The sequence below is a fragment of the Pithys albifrons genome, chromosome 7 (assembly GCF_047495875.1).
Source record: "Pithys albifrons albifrons isolate INPA30051 chromosome 7, PitAlb_v1, whole genome shotgun sequence".
Classification (NCBI taxonomy): domain Eukaryota; kingdom Metazoa; phylum Chordata; class Aves; order Passeriformes; family Thamnophilidae; genus Pithys; species Pithys albifrons.
The window spans coordinates 9,901,013-9,921,966 of NC_092464.1; the positions used below are offsets into that span (position 1 = coordinate 9,901,013).

General features: G+C 42.5%; 1 protein-coding gene across 1 annotated transcript in view; it reads right to left on the reverse strand.

Moving 5' to 3' along the window:
- Positions 1–20,954, reverse strand: part of PTPRN2 (protein tyrosine phosphatase receptor type N2) — a 652,515-nt gene that overhangs the window by 83,264 nt on the left and 548,297 nt on the right. Inside the window, exon 14 of the mRNA XM_071560012.1 lies at positions 3,026–3,220. Coding sequence (XP_071416113.1) covers positions 3,026–3,220 — 195 coding nt within the window. The remainder of the gene's footprint in view (positions 1–3,025; positions 3,221–20,954) is intronic.

The window sequence follows — 20,954 nt, forward strand, 5'->3', positions numbered from 1 at the left end:
ACCTGTGGCCAACCACAAGTTCCTACAATCCCAAAGCTGAGGTGACTTGGATACCACTTCAGGTATGACTGATAGCATTTTCCGGCAAATTAAACAGCTCTACAGAAATATTTCTGACCAACACTACCTCTGAGCAAGATTATAAGGAGTCATTCAGCAGTCACAGACAAACTTCTTCTAGGCTATTTTCATTAAAGTTTTATTCTGCTTATAAATCAAAATAAAATATTTCCTGCTGCCACTTTATACAGTATTCCATTGTTTTATTGTCTCTAGGGTGGTCCTGGCACCTATGGACAATAAAGACTGAGAAGCTTTAGCTCAGCTAACTGCTTCTTCACTGCACACTGTGGAGCTGAAAAACACATTTACAGACCTGTAAGTGCATTAACCCTAAAAACCAGAGGGCATTAGCCATTCTTACTGGGCCCCTTGCTAATATTTCTGATTGCTTTTAGACATAGAGATTTTTCATGAAAATATCTAGGAAATTTAAAAGGTAAGAGGATTGTGGCAGCAGGAAATGAGAAAAACCGAGAAAAGTCTTGTATTGAATGGTATAAAAGTTGCAAAGTGGCCCCTCACTTCCCTCCACTTGTACCTGCTAGGCCAGGGGAGGAAGAGCTCACCTTGGTTAAGCTGCTTCGATTGTGAGGTCCAACAAGCCATAGGATCTCCAGAGGGAGATAAATGCAGGTAAATAAGGTAATATAGATGTGTGCACTTATTTTTGAGCAAAACATAAATTGGGTCAGCTCTCTGGTTTCAGTGTGACCCACAGTGAAACAAAAACATGAGCATTTCTGATCAAGTCCAATCATCTGCTTCTGTGCAGTAGCTGAGATGCTGATCTTCCAGGTAAACCTAACCCAGCTTTGCCTTCAGCAAATCTTGTATTTATGGTTTAACTACTTTCTTAAGTAAATATCCCACTGTCTCCTATTAGACTTGCCCTGATAGCAAAGCTAAATGCATCTTTTTGATGCTAACACGTATTTTATTCCTAACTGTATCATCTGCATCCATTAAGAATAATTTTTCCCCATCCTGAATGTCTAAGCATATAGGCAGACTCCCCTGAATCACTGATTTTTGTTTGTTTGGGTTAGACTGAAAAAACCGAATGTTTTTACTCTCTGTGTGTTTGTACTCTCAAGACACTACATCATTTCTTTACTCTTCTTTGAACCCTCATCATCTAAGATATAACATATGCCATTACAGCTGAGTTCATCCAGGGTTAAACTGGATTGACTGAATTATGGACACTGAACACCATAATAGTGATCTTGACCATTCTGACTATTTTTTAAAGTTTATTTATTGTCATATGAAGATAATACTTTCTTGCAATTTTGCATAAATTCCAAGAGTCAGAATAATTGGTTCCAATATGCATATTTCTCTTGTTTAAGCATGGTTTTGTGATGATTTTTTTATGTTTCCCAGTAATATCACTTAAAAAATTTTGCTCAATTTAAAGTAGTTGAAACATTTTGCAAATGTTAAATGTGTATTTGCATCTGCATAGGAAATTTTATTTCCATACAAATACGTTGTCTCAGAACCTTTTGAACCTTGCCTCAGAATTTGTACTTATTTTGAAGCTGGGCAACTGGAGACTTTTTTTGGCCCCCCAAGCATTTTAGTTACCTGTGAAAGGAAATCAAGCGAATTTGAATTCTGGTTAGGCAAAAGTGGGACAGTAAAAACCATAACAAATGATTTTCTGTCATGGGAGCAACTCTTCCAAATTGCACTTGTCTATCAGATATTAATATAATAGTTAATAACTCCTTTTGGAGGGGGACAAGCAGAGAAGTATTTACTCAGGATGACATACTCAAAGGAAGTATCTGGTTTACAATCCTGCCCTGTTTTTGCTCAGTTTTATAGCCGGCCTGGTAAAGCCTGAAGGAGGTCATAACTTGGCGGAGGTCAAATCAGCTCTTTGGGTTTGGCCTGCCTCAATTCCTTTCTGCATTATCTGAAGTTGGCTTGTAAGAATTTGAAAAATACCTGAGAAGATAGTACTTAAAAACACAAGTCCCAAAAAAGAAACAAGTTGAAAAATCACGACCCAAAAGTATGACATGATGGAGAGAAGTTCCCAAAAGCATGAAACAAGTGCTTACTTCAGGTAAACTGTGATAGCTGACATCAAATACAAATAACATCTGACTTCAGGTCAGGTTCTTCACCATCACCTAATTTCTAGTCAGCTAATTTCAATGCACTCTAGAAAGACAGTAAATATTTAAAGAGGGATGAAAATAAGGCATAATAAATGGAAGATTACTCTGCAGCTCTGCCAGCAGGACAGAAACAAGCTCCACCAGTCCCAACCGCTGGACTCTGACTCTTACATGCAAAAAACTATTCATATGTCCATCTTCTACACTGATACTGGTCTCTGGTTGAGTTTGGAAATAACTCAAGTTTTTCATCATAGACTCCATCAATAGAATATATTTGCATTATTTCAAACATAGGAGAAATCCAACCTGGAATAAATTCAGCCAAGGACAAAAATATCGGCTAAAATTCAAATCCCTCTTCTAAGGGTAACAGAAACAAATTGCTCCATATCACTAATCTTCTGTTCCCTTCTCAGCTCAGATACCTCCAAAGACTGAAGATACATGAGAAAAAGCAGTAAATTGATGAGAAGTTTGTCAGTTTTCTTCAGTTGTCCGAGCTGAGGTAAACGTCAATTAATAGGACTAAAGGACACTTCAGAGCTTATCTTTTTTAAAGCAAGCATACAATCAATTTGTATATCCAAGAAAAAAAAGAATATTCCTCAGAGACAAAAAAAATATATATATGCTGAAAAAGAAATGGAAATAAAAATGCCTTTAGGTTTCAATTATACAAAGCTGAGATTACCAGTGAAGCTCAGGAATATTTTCTACCAGTGAAAAGATATCTTCCCTATCTTTCAAAGCTATCCCTTTCCAAAAACTGAGCAGGTACCTAAAATTCTGACAAAATTGCTCATGCCATGATGACAAAATTGCCTTACCAGGATCATGTGACCGGTGGAGATGTCCATGTTGGACTGGACGGGCTCCTCACACCAGGATGATGTGCTGCTGCGGGCAGAGGGGCTGGGGATGGGCCCATCGCTGAACTGGGAGGAAACGCTGTTTATTCGGGAGGAGTGGAGTGGCTCGGGGCGATCAGAGGCTTTCACTGCCATGCGCTGGCGGCATAGCTCCTAAAGAGAGACAGAGGGGGGGAAACAACCTACGGTTAGGAGTAATTACAGGATAGAGTCTGCTAAAGACATATGATTTACAATATGTTGTCCTAGTTCAGCTGGAGGGACCAGCTAACCCTGTGTGGTGGTGATCAAACCTGTGTATTCCACCCCCTCTATTCATTCCCCGAGGACAATGGGCCATTAGCAGCAGCTGCCCAGGGAGCCATTATCACTTCACACCCAGCCTGAGGGGGGCGGAGCTGCTAATGGGCCATCAACAGCTCAACAACCCCTGGCTCCCAGAGTTAATCACCCATTGTGTGAGTCCCCGCCCAGGGGGAGGGACTGAGTGCTCCCTGAGGGTACATAAGTGGTGGGTAAGAAGACCTCAGGACCTTCTCGTCGGATCCAGAGCAGCAGCAGGACCTCGACAGCAGGAGATCACCGCTCTCGCCCAGACCACAGCCCTCGCCTGCACCAACAGGTTTTTCTTTTCCTTTTGCTCTGGACTTGGGGGAGCCACAGGGGTCTCAGCACAAGGGCAAACAAACCCCCTTGGGTTTGTGCCCCAGGACACTGGGTTATACTGCTGGGGTATTGTGAGTTGAAAGCAATTTCCCTTGTGTATCAGTGTTGTTATTGTAATATTATTATTAAATTTTAGCTCTGACTTATAATCTCTCTCGTGGTGAGTTCATTTCCCCTGCTGGTTCACCTTCAAACCAGCACATCCTTTGGCGCCCAACGTGGGGCACGAGAGAGAAGTCAGAACTACAATTTCATTTTGTGTATTTGGATACAGAAACTCCCTGACTACCATGTTGCTTGATGTATTCATGTGGATGGTGTATCTGGGCCTGTTCATATTTCGACACATGGGGAACCATGTGCCTGTTTTGATGCTCTCTTTAATACCAGGGAGAAGGATCAAAATTGCTTTATTAATATACTATGTTTATGTTGTCATAACATCAGAAGCAATGAATTTCATTGTGAATGTATATTCAGTCTGGTCTGCCTGTCCTGGTTTGGGTTGTTACCTCTGGGGTCTCATTAAAAATAGCACCCAGACTGTGGGGAAAACAGGCGGAGATGGTTACTTCCACCTTTTCACCTCTGCTACAACAATCATTGAAAATATTGAGCTTCCTTTTGATGTTAGGGACAGCATAATCCTGCTGTTAGTGTTGCTTTGTCTCCTCTGTACTGTATACACCATGTTTAGGGTCAGAACTGGGCTCTCTAAGGAGACTTGCTGGAGGCCTGCCCTGGGAGCGGATGATGTTGAGTGGCACGGGAAGTGGGAAGATATGGGCCAGTATTTGGAGACCTTCTCTCCTCAAATGATCTGGAAATTCACCCCGGAACAACTGCAGGACCCTGCCAAAATGCTAAGCTATGTGAAAGGAAGATGCTCTGGTAGTCCCAGAGATGTGCAGCTCACAGCAACCTGCTGGGCCCTGGCCACTGCCTACCGCACACTGCTTGGTGTGGTACAGCATCATCAGGAGGAGGAGAAAAGGAGCAAACCCACCAGCACCATGTCCACCCAGACCATGACTGAGCCAGAGAGGAAGAGAGATACATCAACTAGCGCCATGTCCACCCAGACCATGACTGAGCCAGAGAGGAAGAGAGATACATCAACTAGCGCCATGTCCACCCAGACCATGACTGAGCCAGAGAGGAAGAGAGATACATCAACCAGCACCATGTCCACGCAAACCATGGAGGAGCCAGAAGGACAACAGAAACCGATAGCAGTTGCCCCTGTCCAGAAAAGAAAATCAAAGACCAAATCAGTTCGTATAGTGCATGACGAGGAAGAGTCAGGACCTTCATCTCAAGCAGAAGAAATGGAGCCAGAAATAATCACCCGGTCCCTATCCCTGGGAGAGCTGCGTGAGCTCCGGAGAGAGTTCACACGACAGGCAAATGAGTCCATCTTGACCTGGCTACTTCGAATCTGGGATGCTGCAGCCAATGATACAATTCTAGATGGGAGTGAGGCAAGGCAGCTGGGATCCCTGTCTCGAGATGTTGTCATTGATCAGGGCATTGGAAAGAGACAGGAAACTCTCAGCCTCTGGCGGCGACTGTTGTCAAGCGTGAGGGAGAGATATCTTTGTAAGGAGGACCTCCACGTACAGCAAGGACAGTGGAACACGATGGAACAAGGTATCCGGTGCTTAAGGGAATTAGCCGTACTGGAGATAATCTTTTCAGAGGATGAGAGATTCCCTAAAAGTCCAGATGGTGTCCAGTGCACATCCCAGATGTGGTTAAAATTTGCACGACTTGGGCCAGAAATGTATTCTCGCTACCTTGCAACATTGCAGTGGAGAGAGGGAGAAGACAAGGTGGGTGCACTGGTCAGCAAACTCAGGATTTATGAAGACACTGTCACTGCTCCATTACGAGCCCATGTCTCAGCTGTGGAAACAAAACTGGCTGAACTGGAAGAGAAGATTAAGGAAGGACTCTTCCATATCTCTCCAGAACAAACAAGAGTCTCCGCCATCAGAAGCAGGCGTCTCCCAGCTAAGGAGAAAGGGTACACTCCACGCGGCAATCTGTGGTTTTACCTCCATGAGCATGGAGAAGATATGAGGAAGTGGGATGGGAAACCCACCTCTTCCTTAGCAGCTCGGGTACGTGAATTGCAAAGAGGCACAACTAACACAGGCAATTCTTCAAGGTTGAAGGCTGCTCCGGTCTCTCGTGGGCAAGGCTCCAGACAGTATAGGAATGATGATGTTATGCCCGATCCTCTTGAAGGAACCTCCCGGTCATATTCACAGGGAGAGCGCAGTGAATACCATGACCAGAACTAGGGGGGCCCTGCCTCTAGCCAGGTAGAGGAGAGGGACAATCGGGTTTATTGGACTGTGTGGATTCGGTGGCCTGGCTCATCAGACCCACAGAAATACAAAGCTTTAGTGGACACTGGCGCACAATGCACGTTGATGCCATCAGGATACGTCGGGGCAGAATCCATCTCTATTTCTGGGGTAACAGGGGGATCCCAACAGCTGACTGTACTGGAAGCTGAAGTCAGCTTGACTGGCAAGGAATGGCATAGACACCCCATTGTGACTGGTCCAGAAGCCCCATGTATCCTTGGCATAGACTACCTGAGGAATGGATATTTCAAAGACCCAAAGGGACTGCGTTGGGCCTTTGGCATAGCTGCTGTGGAGACAGAGGAAATCAGACGGCTGAGCACCTTGCCTGGCCTCTCAGAGGACCCTTCTGCTGTAGGACTGCTGAAAGTTGAAGAACAATTGGTACCGCTGGCCACAGCCACAGTGCACCGTCGGCAATACCGCACTGACCGAGACTCTGTGACCCCCATACACAAGATGATTCGTGAGCTGGAGAGCCAAGGGGTGGTCAGCAAGACTCACTCACCCTTTAATAGCCCCATATGGCCAGTACGAAAGTCCAGTGGAGAGTGGAGGCTGACGGTGGATTACCGTGGTCTCAATGAGGTCACACCCCCCCTGAGTGCCGCTGTGCCGGACATGCTGGAGCTTCAGTATGAGCTGGAGTCCAAGGCAGCCAAGTGGTATGCCACCATCGACATCGCCAATGCCTTTTTCTCCATTCCGTTGGCAGCAGAGTGCAGGCCGCAGTTCGCTTTCACCTGGAAGGGGCTGCAGTACACCTGGAATCGACTGCCCCAGGGGTGGAAACACAGTCCCACCATTTGCCATGGACTGATCCAGACTGCATTGGAAAAGGGTGAGGCTCCAGAACATCTACAGTACATCGATGACATCATTGTATGGGGGAACACAGCAGGGGAGGTTTATGAGAAAGGAAAGAAGATAATCCAGATTCTCCTAAGAGCTGGTTTTGCCATTAAACGAAGTAAGGTCAAGGGACCTGCTCAGGAAATTCAGTTCCTAGGAGTGAAGTGGCAAGACGGGCGTCGTCAGATTCCAACAGAGGTGATCAACAAAATAGCAGCTATGTCCCCACCGACCAGCAAGAAGGAAACTCAGGCTTTCCTAGGCGCCGTGGGCTTTTGGAGGATGCATATCCCTGAGTACAGTCAGATTGTAAGCCCTCTCTACCTTGTGACACGGAAGAAAAATGATTTCCAGTGGGGCCCTGAACAACAACAAGCCTTTGAGCAGATTAAACAGGAGATTACCCATGCAGTAGCCCTTGGGCCAGTCAGGACAGGACAGGATGTGAAGAATGTGCTCTACACTGCAGCCGGGGAGAATGGCCCATCCTGGAGCCTCTGGCAGAAAGTACCTGGGGAGACTCGAGGACGACCGCTGGGATTCTGGAGCCGGGGATACAAAGGATCTGAGGCCAGCTACACCCCAACTGAGAAAGAGATCCTGGCAGCGTATGAAGGAGTTCGAGCTGCCTCAGAAGTGATTGGCACTGAGGCACAGCTCATCCTGGCACCCCGACTACCAGTGTTGGGCTGGATGTTCAAAGGAAAAGCTCCTTCTACCCATCACGCCACTGATGCCACATGGAGTAAGTGGATCGCTCTGATCACACAGCGAACCCGGATAGGGAATCCTAATCGCCCTGGGATTTTGGAAATCATCACCAACTGGCCGGAAGGTGAGAGTTTCGGATTGTCCTCTGAAGAAGAAGAGGAGCAGGTGACACGAGCTGAGGAGGCCCCACCATATAACCAGCTACCAGAAGAGGAGAAGCGATATGCTCTCTTCACAGATGGCTCCTGCCGCATTGTAGGGACAAGCCGGAAATGGAAAGCAGCTGTATGGAGTCCTACACGTCGAGTTGCAGAAGCGACTGAAGGACAAGGTGGATCAAGTCAGGTCGCAGAGCTGAAAGCTGTTCAGCTGGCTTTGGATATCGCTGAACGAGAGAAGTGGCCAAGACTCTACCTTTACACTGACTCGTGGATGGTGGCCAATGCTCTGTGGGGATGGCTGGAGCGTTGGAGAAAGGCCGGCTGGCAGCGCAAAGGGAAACCCATCTGGGCGGCTGAGATATGGCAGGACATCGCTGCCCGGGTAGAGAAGCTGAGTGTGAAGGTCCGTCACGTAGATGCTCATGTACCCAAGAGCCGGGCTAATGAGGAGCATCGTAACAACAAGCAGGTGGATCGAGCTGCCAGGATTGAAGTCTCTCAGGTGGATCTGGATTGGCAGCATAAAGGTGAATTGTTTCTAGCCCGATGGGCCCATGATGCTTCTGGTCATCAAGGCAGAGATGCGACATACAGATGGGCTCGTGACCGAGGGGTGGATCTAACTATGGACAGTGTCTCACAGGTTATCCATGACTGTGACACATGTGCTGCCATCAAGCAGGCCAAGCGGGTGAAGCCTCTATGGTATGGTGGACGGTGGTCGAAATACAGGTATGGGGAAGCCTGGCAAGTTGACTACATCACACTTCCCCAAACACGCCAAGGCAAGCGCTACGTGCTGACCATGGTAGAGGCAACCACTGGATGGCTGGAGACATACCCCGTATCTCACGCCACTGCCCGGAATACCATCCTGGGCCTTGAGAAACAAGTCCTGTGGAGACACGGCACACCAGAAAGAATAGAGTCTGACAACGGCACCCACTTCAAGAACAGCCTCATAGACACCTGGGCCAGAGAGCACGGCATTGAGTGGGTGTATCATATCCCCTACCATGCTCCAGCTGCCGGGAAAGTTGAGCGATGTAATGGACTGCTGAAAACAACCTTGAAGGCGTTGGGTGGGGGAACTTTCAAACACTGGGAGCTGCATTTGGCAAAGGCCACCTGGTTGGTCAACACCCGGGGCTCCATCAATCGAGCTGGCCCTGCCCAATCAGAACTCTTGAATACTGTAGATGGAGATAAAGTCCCTGTGGTCCATATGAGAGGTATGTTAGGAAAGACTGTTTGGGTTAGTCCCACCTCAAACAAAGGCAAACCCACCCGAGGGATTGTCTTTGCTCAAGGACCTGGTTGCACTTGGTGGGTAATGCGAAAAGATGGAGAAACACGTTGTGTACCACAAGGGGACCTAATTTTGAGCGAGAAGAGTTTGTAATGTTTCATTGTATACATGTGTATATATATATATAGGTAAAAAGGGGGTTAATTTGGGAATGACTAGATGGAGTGGAATAAGGGGTGGATAATGTCCTAGTTCAGCTGGAGGGACCAGCTAACCCTGTGTGGTGGTGATCAAACCTGTGTATTCCACCCCCTCTATTCATTCCCCGAGGACAATGGGCCATTAGCAGCAGCTGCCCAGGGAGCCATTATCACTTCACACCCAGCCTGAGGGGGGCGGAGCTGCTAATGGGCCATCAACAGCTCAACAACCCCTGGCTCCCAGAGTTAATCACCCATTGTGTGAGTCCCCGCCCAGGGGGAGGGACTGAGTGCTCCCTGAGGGTACATAAGTGGTGGGTAAGAAGACCTCAGGACCTTCTCGTCGGATCCAGAGCAGCAGCAGGACCTCGACAGCAGGAGATCACCGCTCTCGCCCAGACCACAGCCCTCGCCTGCACCAACAGGTTTTTCTTTTCCTTTTGCTCTGGACTTGGGGGAGCCACAGGGGTCTCAGCACAAGGGCAAACAAACCCCCTTGGGTTTGTGCCCCAGGACACTGGGTTATACTGCTGGGGTATTGTGAGTTGAAAGCAATTTCCCTTGTGTATCAGTGTTGTTATTGTAATATTATTATTAAATTTTAGCTCTGACTTATAATCTCTCTCGTGGTGAGTTCATTTCCCCTGCTGGTTCACCTTCAAACCAGCACATATGTTTCCAGGGCTGGAAGTGTTTCCCCCTCACTGCAGTAATTTTTGGGAGGCTCTCTGTTCTCTTAGGCACAGCTACAAAGAGATGCTCAATGAAATTACCAGACAATGACTACCCTAACCTTTCAAAAGTGCAATTATGACTGCACACACATCTCCTTAATAGATAACCAAAACTCATATTTTGGAGCTTGACTTCTCTAACAGATAGCTTTCTTTTCCCCCTTAAAATTACCCCGTGTTCTGCAAAGCCACTTTTGCAATGTGCAACCTCCTGAAGTTAATGGGGTTGCACAGGAGTAATTGAGAGCACTGCTTGGCCCTGGATATGCAAACTCAGCAAGCTCAAGGCAACTGAATTGATGTGCTCTCCAGTGTAAATCCTAGCTGATAGATGCCTCATTTCTCTTCATTAAAATAGCAAACTCGCAACACTTCCTCCCTGATGTGGGGCAGAGAGGATGAAGAATGACATTAACGAAGAATAAAAGCAGAAATCTGTCACTGTATTGTTTAAGCAGCTTTGGCGAAGAAAGAAAATTCAAACTATCACATACACTAATGCAAGTCATGTTAAAACACCGAAATAGATAGCACTGGGAATAAGCATTTTCAGTTGCTCTCATGCATAGAATTCGTGCAAAAATACAGAATTCTGGTTAGGTAACTGAAAATCCTGCTGGTAAAACCAACTGCTTACAGTATCAAATTCTGATTATAACTAGATAAACAGATACACTGTCATGTTGTAATGCTTTTAGTGGTGAAATCACAGACATTATAATGAAATTATCAATTTTAACATATGACTATTGTCCATGAGAGATACCTGGCTGCCTGTGGCACACAGCGAGACCAGATAGTCTGTAGTGTGTGGACATATTGCACACACAGTATGGTTACACATTTGTCTCAGATTACTCATTCTGCACAGACGAGTACCAGGAGCACAGTCTCTTGCCTCAGGCTAACAAAATAATACAGTCTGAAGAATTCATACTGTTGTAATACCAGGGCTTTTTTTTTCTTATTCATTGATAATGTAGTTGCAGCCCAGTGCCATCAGTAGGGTGATTGGAAAACCGTTATTATCAAATAAAATAAAATCTTTTCAGACAAGAGTTAGAAATATAACTTAAGACTATGTTTGACAGGGTTTTTTTAACCTTGCAAACTTCAGGACTTCAAAGAGGGATCCTAATCCATGCAGCAGCAAGCATTCAAACAAACTCTGTGAAATTATCACATTGAGTGTCGTCTTGTCACCATATGACAATGATTAAAGACCCCTCCAAACACTGTTTCTACCGGAGCTTTGGTTTGACTTGCCATTAGAGATGCTCATGTGGAATTTTACTATTTGATGGTGTGCAATACATGATATATATCTATATATATATAGATATAGATATATGTGCATGCAAAAATTAAAATACACTGAGACAAAATTTGTGTTATATATAAACAGGATATATTTCATTGTCTGTTACAAAAATGCAGTCAACAGAAGCTTGGGAAGCACAGATTATTACTTGCATGTTGTATCCGTTGTTGGAATAACTGTATAGATTCTTCCAAGTGAAACAGCCAGCTGACTTTATCACTGCATTTTTTATATCTATTGATTTGGTCTATGCCATGTAAGAATTCTAATTTTCATAGAAAGTAAGGGATTTCCACGCTTGAATAGCATGTATTCTGGTGTTTGGTACCTTCATTCCTTCCTTCTAAACTTAACACAAGAAATACTAGGGAAAAACATGTAAACTTCAAAAATAGGTTGAATTGAGTCACACATACTGGTGTTAGGTCAGTTAAACCATCAGAATTAAAACCAAGACTTTTTAATGAAGGAAAAAAGGTTGAGGTACTTCTTGTTTTTAAATACAGGAAAAAAAGAAGAAAACCTCTCTCCTTTTCTCTGAAGGATCACACACAACAGAAGAAAAGACAGCAATAGTCACACTGACTGTTACTAACCTCAGAATGACCTTGCAGTAGTGTAATTTCTAATCCCTGCTTTTAGCAGATTTTGGGAAAAGTATAACAGAGAGGAAACTTTTTAGACAGAGAAATAAATCTACAGAAAACCAAAAAGCTGTTCAGATGTTTAGATATCAACCATTCTAAGAGGGAATGGTTTACTGGACTAAGCAAACGTATAATAAGTAAAGGTATAACAATATGAGGTCTACCACAGAACCACTAAAACATTGTGTCTTCTGGCTGGCATGCCATGTGGTGCTGATACAAATTTATTACATTCTAATAGACATCCTGCCACTTGACTCACCACAGCTCTGCGCTAACAATAGCATTTGTACTCAAACAGGATCTTTGTTTTTAAGTTGATCTGTTCCTGCTGTTCATATCCTGCCTCAAGTCATAATCCTCTGCTTTTACAAGTGGTTACTGTGGAAAGGATTATAGATCTCTGCCAACAAAAAAGAATCAAGATCAAGTGAACTCTAAGAAATTAATACACCATTTTTACACTAATTATAATGACAAAAGAAACAATATTATGGCCAACTGATTCTAGAGCAGATTAACCTCCAAGTAAAAAGAATGTTTTGGACATGCTACTAAAAAATGTTGGTTTAAAATTATCATTCTCATGGTCCTTAAGGAAGAAGATAAAGAAAGACAGCAAATAAAATAAGTTATTTTAAAAAAAGAAAGCAACCTGTTCTCAAATATGAACATATTTATTTCCTGTCATATATAGAACCAAAACAATTATTCCCAGAACTGCTGTAACTGTCAAATATCTCAAACAAAGCAACCACGTCACTGTGCTCTGCCATAAAAAAATCTTCAATGTAAACAGGAAGGTCAAATCAAAGCTGAAGCAAAAACACCACTGAATTTCTTGATTGGTGTTTTAAATCTCCATGACAATGGGTTTTCCCCTGACTGTAAACAGAAATTTTTTGTTTGAATTTATTTCCAGATCGGTCTAACAGACTTTGACAGCTCTTCCTTCCCCCATTCCCAGCCAGACCAGCCCTGGCTGAGGAACCTGCCCCATCCCCACATACACACCAGCAGTCTCAGGGCAGCTACAGCTTCTGCTTCTCCAAAGTCACCTCTCTGTTAATCCAACCATTCCAGCTCCCAGGTGGGTTTATAGGCTGGCACTGTAGGGGGAACAGTGTTAAGCCCACCACGTATAAAAGCTTTGGTGCATGGGGTGTTTTGGGGAGCCATACGGGTTCCTCCAGCACATATGGACTGACTAGGGATGTCCAGATCAAAGCAGGGAAATGTCTAAATGTGGGATTTGGGTTTGCTTCATCCTTGAGATGGTCCTCAATGTTCCCTTTCTTTCTAGGGCACTGGGAATAGTGGGGTCTCAGCATGGGAGATGTTTCACACTGGGTGCTCTCAGGGACACATCATCCCTGGGTACTGACTGAGGTGGGAACTCTTCCCAAATGCACAAAGCCCTGGATGGCTCAGACCCTCATTAACATGATACCTGTTACCTTTACACTTCTCTGCCCTGCTCTCCAAAATCTTTACTCCCATAAGCATTTTGCAAATCGGCCATTTACCAAACCACAACTAGAACTCAAACTTGACTAAAATGTCAAAGCTTCAAACTGTGAGAATGACACGATCTGTATTTCTGTATCATCTCAGCATTTACACCATTAAAAATATTTTCTAAGAATGAATTCAATTTACTGCTGCACTTCTATATTTAGCAACGTGGCTGAAGCTATTTCTGCCATACTGCGAGTCAGTAATGTCTAGCTGTTGTTTGTGTATAGTTTGAGTGCCATTCTTCATTTAAAAACATCATTTACACCTAAAAAAGCAACCATAATGCATATAGTGAAAGATGAAGAAATGATCCTCCTGACCCTTCAGGCTATGATCTAATGGATGGGTTGGACATAAACATTTATTTAAAAGGTAATTTGAAGTTTATGACATTATTTCCTGCCACATGGGAATTGCTATCATACTGAGGCACTTACTCTGTGTTTTATTTCCCAACATTTATTATCAAACTTATGTGGTGGTCACATGCACTATATAATGGAAAAGTAATATCACTGTATGACAAAAACTGCCATAACCAAGACAAATATTCTGTAAACAATGTCGAGTTAAATGAGTTCAAAGTAGAGCACAATGATCATCTGTAGTGAGATTTTTATTTGAGACATAATTGATAACCTGAAACAAACCATAAACAGCATTGCTACAAAACCTCTGGCCCCCTTCCAATGAGGTTCTAACTGTTCTCGTACTTGGCTGTCCACTCAGAGACAGGGAGAAGCACAAAGCACAATTATTTCCCCAGGTACAACAAATACATTTTCAAATCCACACAATCCAGTTGTGAATCAAACACACTGCAGCACAAATGTAGTTTATCCACAGTTAAAGAAGGGCATCAAGAGACCTCTTGAGCCTCCCAGGCAAGAACACACACACAGAGCCAGTCTTGGCACTGTGTTTGGTTAGATGGGTCTCTCAACTTGAAGAGGTAAGAAACTCTTCTCTCAACCAAGGAGGCATTAAGGCTGTTCAGAAATGAAGCCCACAGACACTTGCCCAAGTCTGGTTTAGAAATGAAGCGTTAGGCCACCTCTCCTGGATGTCCCCAGCCAGTGTCAGAGACTGCACTTGTTACCACTTGGCTCTGTGATGCCTGGCAGCCATTGGGGTTACAGAAGGACAAGACAGCAAAGGATAATCTAGAGAAAGTTTTATCTTTTATAATGTTCAGATAACACATGGGGTGTCTGGAAAATCCATTAAGTCCACACAGTTTACTAAAATGTTTGGTATTAGAGAGAAAAGTATGTATATGACCTTGCAAGCACTAAGAGTATAGAAAACCATAAAAGTAAAGCAGAGGGCATTAAGGCTTGAATGATTAATATTGAATCTTTTCCTTTGCTTTATTCACAAAAATGGAATTTGAAAACCTCAAATGACATGGTATAGGCAGGAGACCTGACTGGAGCATCCCAGTTAATGAATGGCCAATGTTCCCCTTGGCTTTCCAGTCATTAAAAATGAGCCACTCCACCTCAAAGATGCCTCTAGAGAGGGTGTTGCTCTTTATTAAAATACACCTACTTAATGCAAATGCTGTATGCAATATCTTCAGGTAGTCCAGGTTCAGCCAGTGACCACAGCACATGAATCATTCTCATCTAGCTGGTACCAGGCACCTGATAAATGAAGTTGTTCAGTGCACAGCAAACAAAAATAGCTTTGTATCTAAAACACTGCTCTTCTTCCCCAGTCACTGTCACCTCAGAGCTGCCTAACAGGAACCTGTAATCTGATTCCCAAATTTACATAATTCCAAAAAATTAAGTCCAGGAAAGAGGATAAACATTTCCACACTTTAAAAAAAATACTTTGTTTAACAATTTAAAATGGAAATCATCTGAGTTAGTCCAGAAACTCTTGTAGCACATTCATTTTCAGAATTAACAAAAGAGAGAATAAACCTTTCCATGGATTACTAGTAAGAAAATACAGAGCCAATAGATAAAGAAATTACTGTTTATTAAAAGTGATAGCTCAGTGTACACCAAGCCCTCCCAACCTGACCTGCCTAACAGTCTATCAATCAGAAGCAAATTTGCTTAAGCAGGCATGATCACAAGAACACTGTGTTCATTTTACCTGTGAAACAAATTTATTTTTTAGAAACTTTAATTTTAAAGTGCTGGTAATTTATTCAAAATGATTCAAGGCTATATCTTTTAACAAAATATATAATGAAAACTAAAAATACTGTAACCGATATGATAGGTATGGAGGAATAAGACCTTTAAAATGCTTGCTTTTTTTTTTCTTTTCCTCTGCTTTAATACATTTAATTAAACAGTACTCTCCCTTTTCTTTTCAGGCAGCATTATTCACAGGATGAGCTGAGGTCTGCACGTACAGCCGGGATTTCACTGTTCTGCAATGGATGCAGTCATAACACAGAGAGATTTAAAAAATGAAAAAATAAGGTAAGCTCTCTTTTTTTAACAAATGAATCTAGGACTATAAACATCATTATTCTCTAACTAAATTTGCTTAGTGTTACTACAGGGTAAAGCTAAAGTCATTTGGCTGCCTTTGTTTTGCTTTTGCATACTTAATATGCTTGTAGGTGTTATAAATTTAACTTTAACTTATTTACTGTATTTGTAGCTTTGGGGATAATTACAGCTTTATTACCATTTATTTTTGAGTTATTGAAATGTACTTTCAAGCTTTAGTTTCATTTTAGCATACTTTTTGTCCAGGAATAAAAGAACTGTTTACTTACATGAAATATTTGTATGAATATTTTCTATCCTTGTCAAAAAAAGCAACTACTGAGACCAGTGTGCCTTTAGAAAAGGGATGAAGGGAGATATTGGGAAAATTTTTGGGAGCAATATTTTGAGAGACATGGCATCAAATGTATCATTACACATCCATACTCTCTACAATTCATATCTATCTGGACTTGTATGTGAGAGATCTTGGGAGGAAAACAAAGACAAAGAAGAAAGTAAAATATATTTATTAGATTATCAATACAGCCTTTGTCTGCCCAGTTCAATTCATTATCTGCCCCCTTGTACATCACCACTGTGTATTTCTGAATTGAACTCTGAATCTCAGGGTGTGGGCGGGTTTGCTTTGTTTGGTTTTTAAATGATCTGAAAAGCAGAGGTGCTGTTTCTCTTTGAGAGCACTGCAGGATTGAGACTCGTTCTCCTAACAAAACCTCAGTTTTGATTATGGTCTGGGAAATTAAAAATTTCAATTATTTTAGCATTGTGTGTGTTTCCTGGTGATGACTCATGTAATTACGATTCCCCTTTCTTCATGTGCACAAAGAAAGCAGAAGCCAAGAAAAAGAGGAAAGGCAAAGAAAACATGGCTAATTTTATATGGAAAATGACTTCTCCTTTATTTGTATTTATTTGGTTTATTGCCTCTCTTTAAATTCAAGTATTTGCACAGTCTTATCCTACCAAATCAAACAAACAAAAAGCCATCACAGTCTTGTACACATCTCCAGACTTCCAGTAGACATGAAAATTTCTGGCTTGCACAGAACCAAAGATGCTGTCTATACAACATGGCTTAATATAATACTTTTACTACCATTCTTTCAGTAACCTCTCATCAATGAGGTAGAGATCTATATAGTCCAGAAGCTCCTGAAGGAGGGAGACATCTTTTACGTGGCTCACACCACCAAGGAAGGCAGGACAACATAGGTGTAACAATATTTGCCTGAAATATTAATAGTGTGTTTGCATTGCAATCCATGACAGGAAAGCACAGGTATCTTTAGGGATACTTCTTTCCAGAGGGTCAGTGAAATTTGAAGACCATGTTTAGGTTACTCAGCTGGTGAAGGCTTTCCTATACAAAAATACAAAAGACCATTCTAACTGGAGCTCTGAAACCAAGTACAACAGTTCAGAGCCTTGATTTCTACAAGAGGAGTTTTGTGAAACAGATGCCTGGCTCAACATGACTGCAGCACACTGGGCTTCACAGACAGAAGATATACAAAGAAAGGTCATGTGTCTTTAAACTGGTTTGAAAGAGTATTTTCCCTGCATGATGACATCATGGTGGCTTCTCTGATGATTTAAAGAGACTACCTGGATGCCTCCAAGGAAACCACAGACTGTTTCTAATAGAAAATATCTGCAAATTGTGGACCTGAAGTCACCTGAGATCTGAGAAAAGCAGGCAATTTTTTTCTCAGAGTGCCCCTGACAGTGTCTGAGCATTATTGGCCTTGCAGCTCAAGCAACTGTAATTCTGGAAGCAGTGGTACATGAGATTGACTCACTTGCCACACACCCAAGAAAAAACCCAAAACAACAACAATAACAACAACAAAAACATCCAAAACTGTATATATTTTATATAAAATGTGGTTTCAACCAATGCTGGTTTCTAAATTCAATTTCCCACATTCCAGCTGTGGCTGCATGCAATGTTTTCCAAGTATGTAAGTAAAAAGTTAGGAGAGAAAAGATTTCTTAAGGAGTAATTAGACAAAGAGAAAACAACATGTAAAACAAACTTCATCTTTCCTATATTTTGTTCATCTTAACTAACTCAAATACATGCTCATGAGGGCACAGCTGCTTCTTAATATGTATTTTCACAGAAAATTCACCACTAGCACAGTGAGGGCCATGCAGCATGGTATGAGTTACAAATAAACCATAGTAACAATTGAATTAACCTGAAAGGCCACGCAGAACCCTGTGCAAATCCATCATGTATTTTGACTTTGTCTAACCCACCCGACCAGCAGATGCCAGTGCTCTTAAAGATAACTGCCACAAATGTTTCCCTTTTCACTCCCAGCGTTTATAGTTGCCTGGGGCCCAAAGCAGGCCAAAAATGCAGTCCCAAGACAGCTGTAGCTTCTCAGGAAAGCTACACATTAAGGCTGTGTAGTCCACTATTTTATTGCCCTGCAAGACTGAAAATGGGAGATCATTTCTGCTAGAAATAAGAATTCCCAGCAGCCAGCAGGACTCAGCATGCACTTCCATCCTGGAAAGAAACAAAATAGCCACTAGTTTATGGCTAAAAATATTATTTTACCCCACATTGCAAAGATTAGTACTGTTGTCCTTAAGTCTATGTAACTGCATTCATAGTAATAGTGTTACTACAAGGAGTCAGAGAAACACAGAAAGTTCTAAAAACTTCTAAAAGCCCCAAGTGCTTTTTTCCCCCCCAAGAAGGTGGCTATACACGAGAGGTGATGCAGGAATGAGGAAGTATTTATCAAGAATAGCCATCAGTGACAAACTTTTTTTCATAACATCTATCATGACAGTTGAAAGTGCCAGCCATTACCTACTCCTGATTTCAAAATTTAAGTCACTGCTTTTCAACCATTCTCCACTGAAAATAAAAATGAAATCACTTTTCAGCTCTGCTAGAAAGAACAATTGCAAATTTAGTGAACAACGAAACAGTGTTGAAAAAGGATCTATAAAGCACAAAATTGCTAGTAAGTCAGAGTAGCTTATTATGAGCCAAATCTTCGATAATATAGAGAAAAAAATGGTATGTATGAGGCCCCTCATGTCTCTTAGTACAGACATTCTTTCTATCACACACCACAAAAATCTTCAAGGATTAAAAACTGTTGGTCAATACTTCTACATTTTCACTTTGTTAGTGTCACAGGAGATACTGGAAAAACTAACAGGGATTTAGTACTCAGTACTGATGGTCAGAGATAAAGAGACCTCATATTTTGGAGCAAACAGCAGCAACAAAACCACACAATTTCTCCTGGGCTCTCCCCTGCCTCTCCATACAACCATGCTCTCAGCTGGATCAGGAATGTGCCCTGGCACTGCCTGCCCAGAGCAGAGCTGCAGCCCATCCCTCCATCCCTGACCTGCCCCATGGCACTGCTTCCAATAAATACTCTGCAGCAGCAGCAAGGAGTTAAAGTGTGTGTTTGAATTCAAAGAGAATAACTTCCCTGGGCATTATTAAGGCTCCTGGATTTCCCTCTGCCAACTCATCCAACCACAGGGGTCATTACTCCAACTTGGACCTCTGCACCAGGCACCAGTTTGTCTGCAAGAAGCACCACTGGAGCAGCACAGGAGAATACATATGAAGTGGACACATTCCTGAAATGGTCACATCCAATATTTGGATTATTTTAAGACCTGGGGTATGACGTTACAGACATCTTCTAAAATATCGTTACCTATTTTATCACTTAGAATATTTTTCTCATGTGCTCCTTCAGTTTTTAAGATTCCTGCTAACAACTTGTGCATCAACAACATTCTGCAGAAAGTGTTATGTGTTGCAGTTGTATTCTGCTGACAGCTTTTCTTCTGTTACTTTTATATTTTATGTATTTAATATGACTGAAAATCTTTGCCCTGGTGCTTGGCAAAAAACAGAATAAGAATTTCCCTTTCTCTTTTTTTTTTCCTTTTCTATACTGCTCCTTGCTACTGTTTTAGAAGAAATAATCTGTCTTTTCAATCTCTCTTCATATGAGTTTTCCATGCCCTTAATCATTCTTGTCACCTTTTCCTTGCTCCCTCCATTTCTGCAATGTTCCTTCGGCGATGGAATGACCAGCACTCACAGAAGCCTCAAGCATTGATTTATACTTAATTAACTTCTAAAGCCCTCAAAGAAGCAAACAGAAGACTTAGTTAACAATGCCTGCAGAGCCATTGGGTTGACCCAGGCCTTCAGAAAGAAGCTGAAATTTGGAACAGCTTGCAAGGTAACCCTTCTGTATGTTTTAACTTCACACCCAAGAGCTTTCCAGTGAGGTTAATTAGGAATTGCAGCTCTTCATTTCGTTCTTCTGGGTAACAGTATATGGAATTTACATGCTCACATTCCCACATATTGTTACCACAGAGTACAGAGGGAGATGTTGTATACATAATTTCACCATATAAAACAAATTTACATGTGTACATTGGTTTTGCTCCCAGAAATAAGTTCAACTCCATCACATTTCTCCTCCTATCTGATGTGGATATCCAGCCACTGGCATCCTTTACTGTGATCCACTGCAGCAAAACCTATTCCAGCAAATCACACCATTTCATTCCACTCAAGGCATTTTTCTTTCCCAGGAAGCCAGAATGAACTCCAGTTGAGAAGCTGAAAAAAGGTAAAATCCAAGTTTCTTTTTCCCATGCTGTCAGAAAGGCATCACCATACTGAATTTTACCTTTTCACCTTTCCCTTGTTCTTATCTTAATAATAGTTAATGACAAAGATCAGTATGTCTCCAACAAGTGAATATTCCACCCAATACACTTCTGAAGATCGGGGCATGTTCAGAACAGCAGTACCAGAAGATTGGTAGGTTTGTTAGTGAGGGCTCTACTGCAGCCCACTCCAAACCATGTATGTCTACTGTTGTCAGACAACAGGACCAAGGACAAGCCTTCTGACCTGCATGAATTACACCTATCTCCAAGTGAGGTAACATTTGGTGGGAGAT